The sequence below is a fragment of the Mesoplodon bidens genome (genome assembly GCF_964165515.1).
Source record: "Mesoplodon bidens genome assembly, chromosome: 6".
Lineage (NCBI taxonomy): Eukaryota > Metazoa > Chordata > Mammalia > Artiodactyla > Ziphiidae > Mesoplodon > Mesoplodon bidens.
In genome coordinates, this window is record NC_138162.1 from 36,895,460 (window position 1) to 36,910,694 (window position 15,235).

General features: G+C 43.1%; 1 protein-coding gene across 2 annotated transcripts in view; it reads right to left on the reverse strand.

Annotated features, from left to right (window-relative positions):
- Positions 1-15,235, reverse strand: part of SUSD1 (sushi domain containing 1) — a 113,746-nt gene that overhangs the window by 13,071 nt on the left and 85,440 nt on the right. For both annotated transcript variants that reach the window (XM_081237166.1, XM_081237165.1), the window contains exons 13-14: positions 5,102-5,198; positions 651-909 (exon numbers count right to left, since the gene is read on the reverse strand). In XM_081237166.1, coding sequence (XP_081093292.1) covers positions 651-909; positions 5,102-5,198 — 356 coding nt within the window. The remainder of the gene's footprint in view (positions 1-650; positions 910-5,101; positions 5,199-15,235) is intronic.

A 15,235-nucleotide genomic window follows, 5' to 3' on the forward strand; every position in this document is an offset into this window, starting at 1 on the left:
TTTGGCTGCACTACATGGTAGATAGGATCTCAGTTCCCTGACCAGGGATCAAACCTGCGCCCCCTGCGTTGGAAGCACAGAGTCTTAACCACTGGACTGGCAGGGAAGTCCCCATCTATTCATTCTGAAATGAATATATAGTTTTATGTCTCAAGAAAGAACCAGCACTGGAAAAACATAGCCTTTCAAAGGATGGAGAGAGGAGAGTGAGGCTTACGCAATAGCCAAGGAAATAACAGAAGCAGAAAATAGAGCCAGAAAATAGTGCTGAGCTTAATCTGCCCCTCCTCCTGGCTTCCTGGAGAATGAGGAGAGGCAGCAGTCTGGCAGGAGTACGGGGAAGTGACAGAAAGATCTAGATGTTCCTCTCCAACTTAGGCTTCAACAGTGCAATAGGATGAGGGCATTCATGAAGCTTAAGAAGAAGAATCCAAACTAATTCAGTCCAAACAGGTCCCCCAGCAAGTTCAGAATATCAACCTCCAAAAAGGTTTCACCTGCTCATCCTTTATAAAGTGAAGATTCAACACATTCTTATTGTTCTTACAAGCAGTGCTCATCTCAAATATTGGGAAAACAAATGTTCAAATATTTAAATTTCACATGAAGAGGAAAATATAGAATTCACAAGAGTTTTTAAAGAAATATACCTTATTCCATTCACTTGTGATTCGTAATATAATGCAGTAGTCATTCCCTATTTTCAAGGGTGCATTATAATATTTCCCATAGTACAGCCTGTCTCCAATAGATATCTCCATGGCATCATCAGGAACATCCTTGGCGAGCAGTTCTGCCGTCACATATCCATCAGCACCAGAAGCATTGCTAAAGAATGAGGTAGCCTCTTCAGAATCACAAACAAATGTGCTTTGGAGGGCCAGGGGAAGCACTAACACCTGATATGAACTGGAAGAGAAAAGAAAATGTCTATCAGATCCTTGCTTGGGGGATTCGTTCATTCATTTATTCGTATTTGTTGAGCACCTGCTATGAGATCAACACTTTTCTAGACACTGGAGATGCAACACTGGATAAAAGTCCTTGCCCATGTGGGATTTACGGTCTGACAACTCCCACAGTCATGGAACTCCAGTTGGAACCAACAGTGTTAATGCCAGATGACACTGGGTGAGGGATCTCTCCAAGTTCTGGCTGCAGATGGCTATCCGGTAAATCCTCTTTAGCTGGGAGAAGTTGCTGCATGAGTATATGTGTCTTAAAGTTGATCTAGTCAGTGATTTTCACATGGGCAAATAAAACCCAGCTGTGGAAAGGGTTTAGTAGTCACATGGAGGCCAAATGCCTACAAGAGTTAATGCACTAAGTCTGCAAAAAGGCTCCACACAATCACATGCAGTACCTAAAACGGAACTCATGTGATTTACATTCCCTCCAGTTCACGTACTGATACCAAAGTTCCTGTGAAATGAATGAGAAGCATGGAGTATAGATCACCATGAGTTCATCTAGTCTGACAATATCCTGAAAGAGCCAGAAAGGGAAAATCTCATATGCTCCCTAGATGTGGACAAAGAAACACGCTAGCAATCAGGTGTCATTTTTGTCATGTGTTTTAGTATTATTTATCCCACCAAATAGAAAATCTGTCAGTGAAAGGAAGTGTAAGAACAAAAACACTCTGAGAGACCTACTAGAGAATGGACTTGAGGACACGGGGAGGGGGAAGGGTAAGCTGTGACAAAGCGAGAGAGTGGCATGGACATATATACACTACCAAACGTAAGGTAGATAGCTAGTGGGAAGCAGCCGCATAGCACAGGGAGATCAGCTAGGTGCTTTGTGACCACCTAGAGGGGTGGGATAGAGAGGGTGGGAGGGAGGGAGATGCAAGAGGGAAGAGATATGGGAACATATGTATATGTATAACTGATTCACTCTGTTATAAAGCAGAAACTAACACACCACTGTAAAGCAATTATACTCCAATAAAGATATTTAAAAAAATTTAAAAAAACTCTGAGAATGAATCACGCCTTTCTTTTTATTCCCATCTATTTGGGACTCATCTCCTGCCTCTAGTATAGTAGGTGTTGGGATGTCTGCTTTTTCTATCAGGCTTGATAGCAGGGATTTGAATGATTTACTCTTTTTTTTTGTAAGTTCATAGGGGTGCTTTTTTTTTAACATCTTTATTGGAGTACAATGGCTTTACAATGGTGTGTTAGTTTCTGCTTTATAACAAAGTGAATCAGCTATACATATACATATATCCCCATATCTCCTCCCTCTTGCATCTCCTTCCCACCCTCCCTATCCCACCCCTCTAGGTAGTCACAAAGCACTGAGCTGATCTCCCTGTGCTATGCGGCTGCTTCCCACTAGCTATCTATTTTACATTGGGTAGTGTATATGTCAATGCCACTCTCTCACTTCGTCCCAGCTTACCCTTCCCCCTCCCTGTGTCCTCAAGTCCATTCTCTACATGTGCGTCTTTATTGAATGATTTACTCTTGTATCCTTGCAAATCCTTGCACAGCTCTTTGGCTGTGACTGATTCCTCACTAATGTTTCTTGAGTTGAAATTTCAGTAAAGAAGAAAAACATGCATCAGCACCAAATACGATTAGGGTACTTTCCAAAACTCATTAGCACACATAATTCTATTTTACCAATAAGTATACGCTTCCTGCTCCGCATTCCTAACGCCCTATCTCCTGCTTCCTAAGAGCTCATGAGTTACTAGGTTAAGAAAAGGGAGTCCTCCCCAACAGCAGGTGTTGGATTTGGAAACTATCCACCAACCAGGCTCCCCAAATTCCTAGGTGTCCTCAGGCCCCTGATTTCCACAAAGTTTCTGGGTTCACTTTCAGCATAGGGCTTTCTACAAAAGGGACAAAGTAAAGACTGCTGGGCAATAAGTTGTCACTGCCATCACCAGTAAACATTTACTAAGCCTCCACTGCCGACAACGGAACACTTATAACAACAAACTTTCCTGGGAACTTGAAGACATCCCTATGAATCATGGCCACAGGTAAGAAAGTAAATAGGCAGCAGACTCCATGCTGTCCATAAGTACATCTTCAAGTCCCTCTCATCTTTCCATGTAGGTGGTGATATTCAAGTGAAAGTTCAAGGCTCACCTGAACTCTTTTGGTTCTGAACGTTGCCCAGTAGAGGCACCATTCATGACGCATAAAGCAGTCTCCCAAATTAGCATGATCATAATCACCTGAGTTGCTTGATAATTGCACAAATTCCCAGCCCCCATTCCAGACCTACTGAATCAAAATCTCCAGTAGAGTCTCAGAATTCATACAGCTGATAAAGCACCCCAGGTACACTTGTAATCTGGAAAGTGTGGGAGACACTAGCATTAAGAGAGCCCAGCCACAGGCTGCATCATCCACCCAAGATCACCAAGCTAAGGAAGGGAGTGTGGCCCCAGAGCCCCTGCTCCACCATGTGCCCAAGCCACTGTCCCCTGACAATGTACAAGGCAGACTCCGGCCTGTCACACTGGCGGTGCTGCTACCCCCAGCTCAAACCAGGTAGTCGGGCCAAGAAAACCCCCCAACTGCCTGCTGGTAATTAGCTCCGATGATGTTGGGGAAGCAGTTGTGGCTGTTTAGAGCATGACTGCTCTGGAAGGACTTCTCCCCTCTTTCTCACCACCACCCTCCCTTGAATGACTCACAGATCTCCACTTCCTGTTTTAGAGGCACTGGCCGGCACAGAGCCACAAGGATAGACTGTCATTTGGCTTTTCTTTCTGCCTTACATAATCATCTGGCCTAAATATCACGTACGTCTTGCAAATTCTCTCAGGCAGTGAGATCACAACTTCTGTTCTCCTTATAGCAACAGAATTACAATGCCTTCCAGTAACTTGTCAGGAATCAAGAAACAGAACAACTTAGGCCATATCCATGCCTGGAAAGACTTTTGAGCACTTACTGAACTCAAACTAATAGACACAAAAAGCTCAAGTTTCATTACAAATGGACACATAATATCGATGCTTTCTTTTTTATAGTTTTGTGATACCTCACGAATTTTACCTTGATTGTACAGCAGGGTCATTAGACCGAAGGGTCAGGAGAGACATAGGTGGTGTAAGTTAGGTCAAGGAAACAGGTTGTTGCCATCTCCTTGATTTGTTACTGTCAGTAAGTTACTCATCTCTCCAGGCAAACCTCAATCTTCCTCTCTAAAAAGGGAATAATTCTGCTTTCCTAATCCTGCCATGACCTTTGTAAATAAAAAGCTTAATTGCACACAAGGTAGTCCAGCAACTGAGGCAAATTAATTCCATCCTAATACCACCTGGAGTCCCAGAAGCAGTTGTTAACAATGCAGTGTCTTGCTCACATCTCAATACATGAATGAATTAAAAGAATTATCCAAATGACTCTTCCAGAAATCACTACACACATGGGAGTGGGGGAGGGAGAGGGATGGACTGGGAGTTTGGGGTTGGTAGATGCAAACTATTATTTTAGAATGGATAAACAACAAGGTCCTAATGTATAGCTCAGGGAACTATATTCAATATCCTGTGATAAACCATAATGGTAAAGAATATTTAAAAAAAGAATGTCTATATGTGTATAACTGAGTCACTCTGCTGTACAGCAGAGATTGTAACAACATTGTAAATCAACTATACTTCAATAAATAAATAAATAAAAAAGAAAGCACTACACTGCCACCCCCAAGATCATCCTTAAATAAAGGAAAATATATTCTGTCTTTGGTAAATGAAATGATGCTCCTGATCCACCATCACTAAAGGATGTACCTGGAGGTGTGAGTGCAAAGTGATAGCCTGACATGTCACGGGCACCCAACCAGTGCTCATCTAATGACCAGTGGAACGGATTTAATTTCTCGAGCTCAGCTGCCCAAATGTTTGTCTCTGGTACTTTACAAGTCTCTCTATTCATTAGGGAGGGTGCTAGTTGGAATTAAAGGCCCAGTCTGTACCCAAGGAAACAAAAAATGAGGCCCTGACTGCACTGACTCAACTACTCCAGTGAAGCCACCTAAAGAGAAGTCTCCTCCTCACTCAAATCAAAGTTTTCAAAACACTCCATGGAGATCACTGGGCAGCCATGGAAAAGAGGCCTCTACTGACCTGATGGGTCCATTTTTCTCCTTGGCTTTCCTCAGTCTCAGGCGTGGTAAAGGCCCTCCGTGCACAGTGAAAAAGTCTACTTCCGGAAGGGGAGGCTCTGAAAACATGTTGAAGAGAAGAAAGGGGGTATGATCAGAATGAGCAGAAGCATGAAAAAAGTGGTCCTGGGCTTCCCTGGTGGTGCAGTGGTTGGGAGTCCGCCTGCCGATGCAGGGGACATGGGTTCGTGCCCCAGTCCGGGAGGATCCCACATGCCACCGAGCGGCTGGGCCCGTGAGCCATGGCCGCTGAGCCTGCACGTCTGGAGCCTGTGCTCCGCGACGGGAGAGGCCACAGCAGTGAGAGGCCCGCATACTGAAAAAAAAAAGTGGTCCTCATGGGGCATCAAGAGGAAAGTTTTCATGTAAGAAGAGATGAGCAAATTCAGACACATGCTCCGACATGGATGAATCTTGAACACATTAGGCTAAATGAAATAAGCCAGACACAGAAGGACAACTATTGCATGATTCCACTTACATGAAATATCTGGAACAGGTAAATCCATAGAGACAGAAATAGATTAGAGGTTGCCAAGGGTTGAGGGGGGGTGTAGGAAATGGGGAGTTATTGCTTAATGGTCAACAGAGTTTCTGCCTGGGGTGAAAACATTTTAGAAATAGATAGTGGTGACAGTTTACAACATTGTGAATGTACTTAATGCCAATAAATTGTGTCCTGAAAAGTAATTAAAATGGTATATTTTATGTTGCATATATTTTATTACAATTAAAAAAAAAATGATGCCCCAGCACTGACAGATGGTGGATGCTGTGGGCATTTCAATTAACTTGGTAAATAGGTTCTTATTTGGTGGGGAGACCAGCTTATCAGACTTCTAGATCCTTTAGGAACAGTTTATTTATTATTATTATTATTATTATTATTATTATTACTATTATACATATATTTTTTGGCTGCGCCGTGCAGCTTGTGGGATCTTAGTTCCCCCACCAGGGATCGAACCTGTGCCCTCGGCAGTGAAAGCACAGAGTCCTAACCTCTGGACCACCAGGGAATTCCCTAGACTTCTAGATCCTTTATAATCGCACAGCTGTCTGCCCTTATCTTGCTCTCCCCAGCAACCAGATTTCCCAAGTAGATATTCCACAGGGAGGAGAGTGTTGGTTGATTGGTTGACACCAGTGTTCTAGCATCTAACTGGGAGTTATAATCATGGTATAAATGTACCAGCTGCCACTCTGCCTTGTGAGTAACACAGCTTACATGTGTTGGGCACACAACACATATATAGATGTGTCCTATATATGCCTCATCTCATTTAATCTTCTCCACAGTGCTATCAAGTGGATGAGATTTATAAAGGGAGGGAGGAGGAAAGAGAAGAAGAAAATATGAACACCACCTCCCCTGAAATTCCTCTGAATCCTGCCACAGTGAAATTAGGACTAAGAGGCCAAAATAGACACTCAAGACTCTATTTACCCAATTAGAAAATAGCTTTGGGGTGGAAATTCTCAATTCAAATTATAATAAATAAAAACTTAGACCTTCCTAGATAATTTTTAAAGCTCTACTGAATATGTTATTCATACACTGCCTTTCAACAAATATTTATTAGCCACCTCTATGCACCTCTATGTGAGGCTGGGAGAAACAGCTATGGAAGACATGGTTTCTGCTTTCCAGGAGCTCAGAGTCTAATAGTGGAGAAAGTCTTATAAACAGGCAGTGCTTGGAACTACGAGAAAGTTCCACAAGAGGGTGGTGGGAGTGCAGAGGAAGAACACCAAGGGCAGGGGGGTGAGCCTATCAAATACAGAAACAGACGCAGGGGCAGGAGGTGAGAGAGAGTGCGGGCTGAGACAGAACTGCAGGAGTTCAGTGTGTCCGAAAGGTTGAGTCCCAGCTGGGTAGAAGTGGGCAATAGAGTGAGACATGTGAGTATAGGTCAGATCTGAGGTCCTAGAAATAATGAGAAGCCACCTAACGATGCTTAGCAGATGTGTATTTTAGAAATACAATTTGGACCGCCTGTTGGAGGATGAATTGGAAAAGAGCAAAAGCACAGGTTCTCCAAAATCTAGGTAAGAAGTGCCTGAGGTCTGAAGCGAGTGATGGCCCTCGGAAGGGAGAAGAGGGGGCAGATGGAGGAGACACGTGGGGCGGAGACGGAACAGAAGGTGGTGGAAGATAAGGGAGGGGAAGGAATCTGGGCTTTGGTTTTGGCCACTGAGTCAGTGGTGACGTCATTCGTCAAGGTCTGCAGGGAAGGTTCAGACGCAGCTCACTTCTAGAGCTGTTAAGTTTGAAGTGCTTGTGAAATCGTCCAGCAGGCAGTTAGAAATGCGGGTCTAGAGCTTAGGAGCAAACTGTGATCGTGATATGGAGTCAGTCATCAATAGAAGAGGCTACGGCTGCCCATGGGGGAAGGTAGAAATGCATCTGAGAAGAGACGAGGGCCTAAGGCGACCACCGGGAAACCCAGGCATCTAAGACCAGGTGGATGAGTGAGAGTCCCCTATAGCTCTTATTAAACAGTGCTAAGTCTAGAATTTCTTCCAAAGTCACCCAGATACGCCACACAAATTAGGTTTTCCATAAATCCGTGGGTTTGTTAGGGAACAATCCCCCACCTACAGTTAAGACCTCACGCTATGGTGTTGAAGGTCTATGCTGTTTCCAAGAGGTGTCCAGTAAGAGACTCCATAACTGACACCCCTGAGAAAGACAACGGCCAGCTTCCTGCAGCGGTAATGGGGAGAGGGGAAAATGCAGTTTTAAAAGCCCCCACCAGGTTCCCCAGGGAAATGTGAGCATTTGAGTACAGTAAGTCCCCTGCGTACAAACAAGTTCCGTTCCAAGAGTGATTCTGTTGAGTCCAATTTGTTCTTAAGTCCAATAAAGTTAGCCTAGGCACCCAACTAACACAATCGGCTATATAGTACTGTACTGTAATAGGTTTATAATACTTTTCACACAAATAATACATAAAAAACAAACAAACCAAAAATAAAGAAAACATTTTTAATCTTACAGTACAGTACCTTGAAAAGTACAGTTGTACAGTACAACAGCTGGCATACAGGGGCTGGCATCGAGTGAACAGGCAAGAAGAGTTACTGACTGGAGGAGGGAGAGGAGGTGGGAGATGGTAGAGCTGAAGGATCGTCAGCAACAGGAGATGGAGGGCAAGGTGCAGTTTCACTCAGGCCTGACGTTGATGGCACAGGTCCTGGTTCCTTGCTGGATTCAATTCTATCTACCCTCTTGAAAAAACGATCCAGTGATATCTGGGTAGTAGCTCTTTTTTTTCATCATAGATGACATGGAAGCACTGGATTGCATCCTGAACAGCTGTTGCAACCTTCGTGTACCGTTCTACGTGCAGGTGCTGTGCCTCAAAAACTAACAGTGCCTCCTCACACCAAGGAAATCCCCTGGCCATTTCCTGTGTTGTGAATCTCTTCAGTTCTTCAGTTACTTCTTCTTCCTCTTGTCTCTCTTCATCCTTTCTCTGGGCCTCCAATTCCTGGCGCTTCTTAGCAGTACCAGTTACATCACCGTGGCTTTTACACTTGCTTCTGGTCATCCTGGGCTTGAAATAAAGATACCGTACCACTGTACTCTATACAGTTCTGTACAGTAAAGTACGCAAAAGCACAACCACTTGTAGAGGATGTACGCATGTGACAATGTATGCCAGACACATGAACTAACGTACATGATTGGACATGTGAATGCACGTTCTCATCCTTGAAAGCTCACAACTTGAAGGTTCATATGTAGGGGATTTACTGTATCTCTGCACGCAGCCCTTCAGGCTATCAATGAAATGCCCTTTCATTCATGATGTTTTTTCCTCACAGTAAAGTAAGTGGTTTTTATCACACATTTCCTGTTTTCAGCCCAGAGGGAGATTAACTGTTTACTCTTTTCTGTGTGAGAACTCTCCTTAAGCTCACGTTATTCCTCTGTTTGCTCTTCTCTGAGATTAATAATTCTAGGTCCTCTAATCTCTTGGCTAACCTTTTAAAACCACCAGCTTTCTCACCCACCCCAGGAACAGCAGAACAAAGTGCTCGCCCGGCTTGGAGAAGGAGGGCCCACAGCAGGGGCAGGAAGGCCATCGTCTGCTTGTTCTGTACCACGCTGCCCCTTGTCAGTCCCAGCATCATTGTTGCCATTCTAAATGTGCCACTACCATGCAGTTGATTCCATCAACACGTGACTTCTAGACTGTTTTCTGCTCTGCCTGCTCGAGGCCTTCCCCACCTTAAAAACAGTCTGCCTTTTCTCTCGAATGTGAAAGCCTGGATTTCATCAGGCTGGTTCTTCGCCACATTTTTGAGTTTAAATAATCTTAACTTCCAGCCATATTTTCCAAGGTGCTGTTTCCCATCCCCCAACCTGCTGTCTATGGCAGACCTGCTCTCCTTTCCATCGGCTTCATTACTGATTTAAACCAAATCAGACCCAAGGCAAGAAATGGGTCGTGTCTAGGCTGGAGTTCTTTCACCCTGAGTATGTGAGATGAGGGGACATACTCATTACTACCCCTAGGCGTCAACAGTATCCATTCTCTACTAGAAGCAAGTGACAAAGGAAATTATGGAGGCTACCATCTGAGAAAACTTTGAAGAGTCAGGAAAAAAGCAATGAAGCAGGACTTGTCCTACAAAATATTAAATATATTATAAATTTACAATAACTGAAATAGGAAGGTACAAGCACAGGACAGGCAAAGCAATGGAAGAAGCTAGACAATCGAGAAAGAGACCCAAATAAATAAATGAGAATATAGTGTGTGGCCTGGACAGTCATTCCAAAGGTGATGGGGAAACTGGCTTATCATCTGGGGGAAAAAAATTACCATGTAAATTTAGCCTTATACACGCATCTAAACAAATTCCAAATGGGTCTAACCTTCAATGTGAAAAGCAAAACCATTAAGAAGCATTTGAAAATAGTAGAGAATAAAAATTATTGATCTGATTTTCAGGGTGGGGAAGGCTTTTCTTGGCATGACCAGAGGGAGAAACTATAAAAGAATCAATAGAATTGATTACATGAAAACTTAAAATGTCTAAATGTCAAAAAGAATATTGACAAGAAAATTAAAGAGTAAATAACCTGGGGGTGTAATATGTATAACAAAAGATTAAAACCATTAATGTAGGCAAGCTATTAAAATCAATGAGAGGAAGGAGGTAACAGAAGTGCAAATGTGTTAAAATTCCTCTAAAACCCATTAAATGAACCAAAAAAAAAAGTAAAAGAAAATTTTATCTGCACCAAATCTAAACAAAGGTCGCAACCTTATGCTATAAACTTCAAGTAAATGCAAGGAACTAATACATATAAATAAATATATAAAAATAAAGACACCTAATGGTTCTTTTCTAATCCTCAGCATCTCCCCAACTGGACCACAGCCCCCACTCAAGGCATGATAAATTGAAATTGATGGCAATAGAGCAAATGGAGCTTACACCATAAGTCATCAGATATCGCAAGGTGAGCTGCATCTTCCCCATCAATAAGGTTATGAGACTTGGCTTCCCAGGAAGAAGGAACAATCTTCTTTTTATCTTTATCTCCCCTTCAGCACTTGGCACTGGTCTTTGTACATAACCAATCAATAGGTATTCACTGAATTAAATTGTTAAGTTGCAGTATACCCTTCCCCCACTTCTATAACACAGAGAAACACTGTTTTTTAGGCTTCTGATATAAAGAAACTTTCCCATCCATATTTTGTAAAAAGCTAGCATTAATATAGGAACATAACACATCCAGCCCATTTTCCTCTGTGGTGTACCATCTTGTCTCAGTGGGGCCTCAGCAGGGATGCAGATGTTTTCAGTGAGAAGAGTGGGGAGATATCCATCCCCATATAGCCATTTCCTTGAGAGGCTAGGTTTTGATTTGAAGCTGGAAAGTAGTTGAGAGATTTCTGGGCATGAGAGGAACAGGTGGCCCATGGAGGTATGGAAGGACATGTGTGCCTCCCTCCTGGCCTGACCTAACATTAGGTCCTCAGATGTCAAAGAACCTGTGTCCGTGAAAGACTTAGAGAGAGCCTGGAGGAAGAAAAACAGTTGGGATGAAGGCCAGCTCCTCTCCTAACCTCCGGGGCAGTTCCTACCCAGGGGAAACAGCAGGAATAAGTGTGGTACCCTGGAACCAGCCTGAGAAGACAAGGTCCTCACTGAGGACACAGGAGTGCACAGTCCTTGGATGGTTTGTGGAAGAGAAGCTCACAGCAGAAGAACATCAAGACACCTGGCCCTGCATGGTCCTTCCTAAGGACACTTAACAGTAAGAGAGGAGGGGTCAGAGGAGGGGGCAGTGGTCCCCAGCCCTGTAGGAGGAATTACAGCTATCCTGACTGGACCTCTCTGTTAGAGGGATAGCCTGAGAACGCTTGGGACATACCTGTGTTTTCAGTGGCTTTCCTGAACATCTGAAAAAGTACATTGTTTTTCTTATTACGAATGCAGGTAGAGATGGGAAAGTTCCTGTGTACGTTGCCAGCCTTGGTGTTGAAGGTGGACTTGGGAAGGAATGATTTCCTTTACATATTCGTTTCCCTTTTCTCTTCCAGCATTCTTGGTTCCATAATAAACATTCAACCACAAATGATCACCACATCGCGTGGAACAAGTGGTTTATCTTTACATTCCTGCAGGCACTTGCTTTCTCTCTCTCTCTCTCTTTCTCTCCCTCCCCCCACTTTCCCCTCTCTGGTTCTCTCCCTCTCTCTATGAGAAGAAAATTTTGCCTACAAGCTTTTTGACTTGGCTAGAAAGTAGCATAACCAGTGTGGGGCAGCTCTTCTGACCCTTTGGGTTTACATCAAGGATGAAAGTTTGTTCTTACATAAGGGTGTATAAATGGTGGTACTATTCTGATGAATTCCCATCAATGGGCTGCTGCGGAAGCACGTGGGCCATGAGTCAGAAGCACTGTGATAGCCCTCCATCTCACCACCTTTCTCACCAGCACCCTCTTCCATTGCCACTACAACACTTGCCTCTGTCCTTCAACATTCCAAAAGCTTTCACTCTCCTCTGAGGTCAGCAATATATTTAAAGCGCTCATTTTCATCCTGTTCCCATCCGTAAGATTTAGCTTAATGTAAGACACTCAGAAGGGAAATTCCATTCACTTTTCTTCTGGGAAATCAGCTGCTGCGTATTCCACGTCCAAACCCCTTGCCTCACATTTCTGGTAAAATTCAAAAGTTCACAATTTTGCTGAAACAAAGCCACATCTTAGGCAAACAGGCATACCTCTTCACATCAGTATATGGTTCTCTTATTAAAGAGAGGGCTTGGGGTTTGTTCTTATTTGTTTAGTTACTCTTTCATAAGATCTTAACAATGTGAATTTTCACACTTTTAAAAAATTGCTAATTCTTTAAAGTAGAGTGAAAAATATGCAGTCATGGTTTCAATGAACTTAAACAGCTCAACAGTGTCCCCTGGTGGCCATGAACACAGACACAGGGTGCTTGAGCTACAGGGCAATATTTAGCGTACAAAACAAGGTAGAAGGGCTTCCCTGGTGGCACAGTGGTTGAGAGTCCGTCTGCCAATGCAGCGGACATGGGTTCGTGCCCCAGTCCGGGAGGATCCCACATGCCGCGGAGCGGCTGGGCCCGTGAGCTATGGCCGCTGAGCCTGTGCGTCCGGAGCCTGTGCTCCGCAATGGGAAAAGCCACAACAGTGAGAGGCCCGTGTACCGCAAAAACAAAACAAAGTAGAAGTAAGTGTCTCATCGAGATGAAACACCCTCTCCCCAGCTCAAAAAATATGAAATGCTAATGTGAATCAGCAATGCAAACCATCAAAACATGAGAAGGACCAAAGAGTAGGAGACTGAATAGCTATCCATTTTGATAAATCACCATGGGAAAAAATGCCCAAATTGAACATCTCTTTCCAGCCCCAAAGTTGGTGAATTCTTTTTGGTCTAAAGCCTTTATTAACTAACCAGGCATTTCTTCAATGCCAATACCACCTGCTGGCCATTTGGGGGTTAGCCCTCGTATGCATTCATTACAAAAATATTCTTTTGTTGTGCTATCATTGTCCTTATGTGTGCTCACACTGTCCTTATGTGTTGGGGATTCAATGAGAACACACAGACAAAAGTCTCTGTCTTCAAAGAGTTCCTATTTTAGTAGGGGAAAAGAAAATAAACAAGTAAATTTTAAAATACGAGTCCTGAAAATGAGTTCTATGAAGAAATTCAAGCAGAGGAAATGGATAGAGTGATGGGGTGGCAATGGGAGATGATTTTTGAAAGGGTGGGCAGGGAGAGGCTCTCTAGGTAATGGCACTTGAGCAGAAACCTGAGTGATTATAAAGAAGCCATGTGGAGAGAGTGTCCCACGAAGATTAACCAGCAAATGGAAAGACCTGGATGCAAGAACAAGTTTGACCCGTTTGAGAAATAACAAGGAAGGATGCTGCTGCTTAGTGAGAAGGAAAGAGGGCAGAGGGAGATGAGGTCAATGAGGTAGGCAGGGGCCAGACTCCATGTTCCATGGTAAGGAACGTGGATTCCGTTAGAACGCTAATGCAAACTCATAGGACCGTTTTGAGCTGGGGATGACATGTTCTTATATGCATTTTTAAATTAATTTTTATTGGAGTAGAGTTGATTTATAATGTTGTGTTAGTTTCAGTTGTACAGCAAAGTGAATCAGTTATACATATATATATATACATCCACTCTTTTTTAGATTCTTTTCCCATATAGGTCATTAGAGTATTGAGTAGAGCTCCCTGTGCTATACAGTAGGTCCTTATTAGTTATCTATTTTATATATAGTAGTGTGTATATGTCAATCCCAATCTCCCAATTTATCCCTCCCTTCGTTTTCCCCTGGTAACCATGAGTTTGTTTTTTACATCTGTGACTCTGTTTTGTTAATAAGTGCATTTGTACCATTTTTTTAGATTCCTCATATAAGCAATATCATGATATTTGACTTTCTCTGTCTGACTTACTTCATTCAATATGACACTTTGAGTGATTTTTTAAAGTTATGGTGAAGATTAAGACTTAGGGCAGCAGGTGATAGGCAACTGTGAAAACAGGGAGAAGAGTTAGAATGCTATTGCAGGAGTCCAAGCAAGAAGTTGCTGGCTTGGATTGGGTTGCTAGTGGTAAAGGCAAAGGTGGGGAGAAGTGGTTGGATTCAGAACGTTTATTTCAGAAACAAGCCAGCTTGCTGATGGACTAGAAATGGGGGGAGAGATAGAATCAATTATGATTCCTTTCTGGCCTGAGCAGTTGGTGAATAGGAATGCCAATAACTGAGATAGAGAAGCCTGGGTGGAAATGGATTTGGGGGTGAGGGAAGAGGTGAGAAATCAAAAGTTCTACTGGGTTTGCCTATTAGATGTTCAATAGGATATGTTTAGGACGCAGGTGGACACATGAGTCTGGAGCTCAGAGGAGAGATTGGGACTAGGATACATATTTGGGAATGCTCAGCACATAGGTAATGTTTATAGCCATGAGACTGGTAGAGATCGCCTAGGCAGAAAGAGTAAATAACGAAGAAAAAGGAATAGAAGAAGGCGAGGGGAGGGGCATCAATAAAAGTATTCGGTTGGCCAAAAAGTTCATTTGGGTTCTTTGGAAGCTCTTATGGCAAAACCTGAACGATATTTTTGGCCAACCCAATAGATGGACCTAGTGAAAAAAAAAACTGAGAAGGAACAGCCAGCAAGGTAGAAGGATCCAAAAGCCAAGAGAAAAGGTGTTTCAAGGATGGAATGCCAAATGCTGTAGAGAAAATCATATAAGAACAAAATTGGGCAGTGGGTTTTGCAAGATGGAGACACTTCCAGTAAAGCATTGAGGACAAATGCCTCTGGACTGGAACCAGTTAAAGAAAGAGTTAAAGAAAGAAGAGGAGGTAATGATGTGGAGCCTACACAACATTCTTTCAAGGAGTTTTACTGTAAAGAGGGGCTGAGAGAAGGCAGAGTAGCTGGAGGGAATATGGGATCAAAAGAAGTGTGTTTATCTTTTCTATGTTTTCATTTAAAAATGAGATATTACAACATGCTTGTGCAGTGTTGGGACTAATTCTTTTTTTTTTTTTTTTTTTTG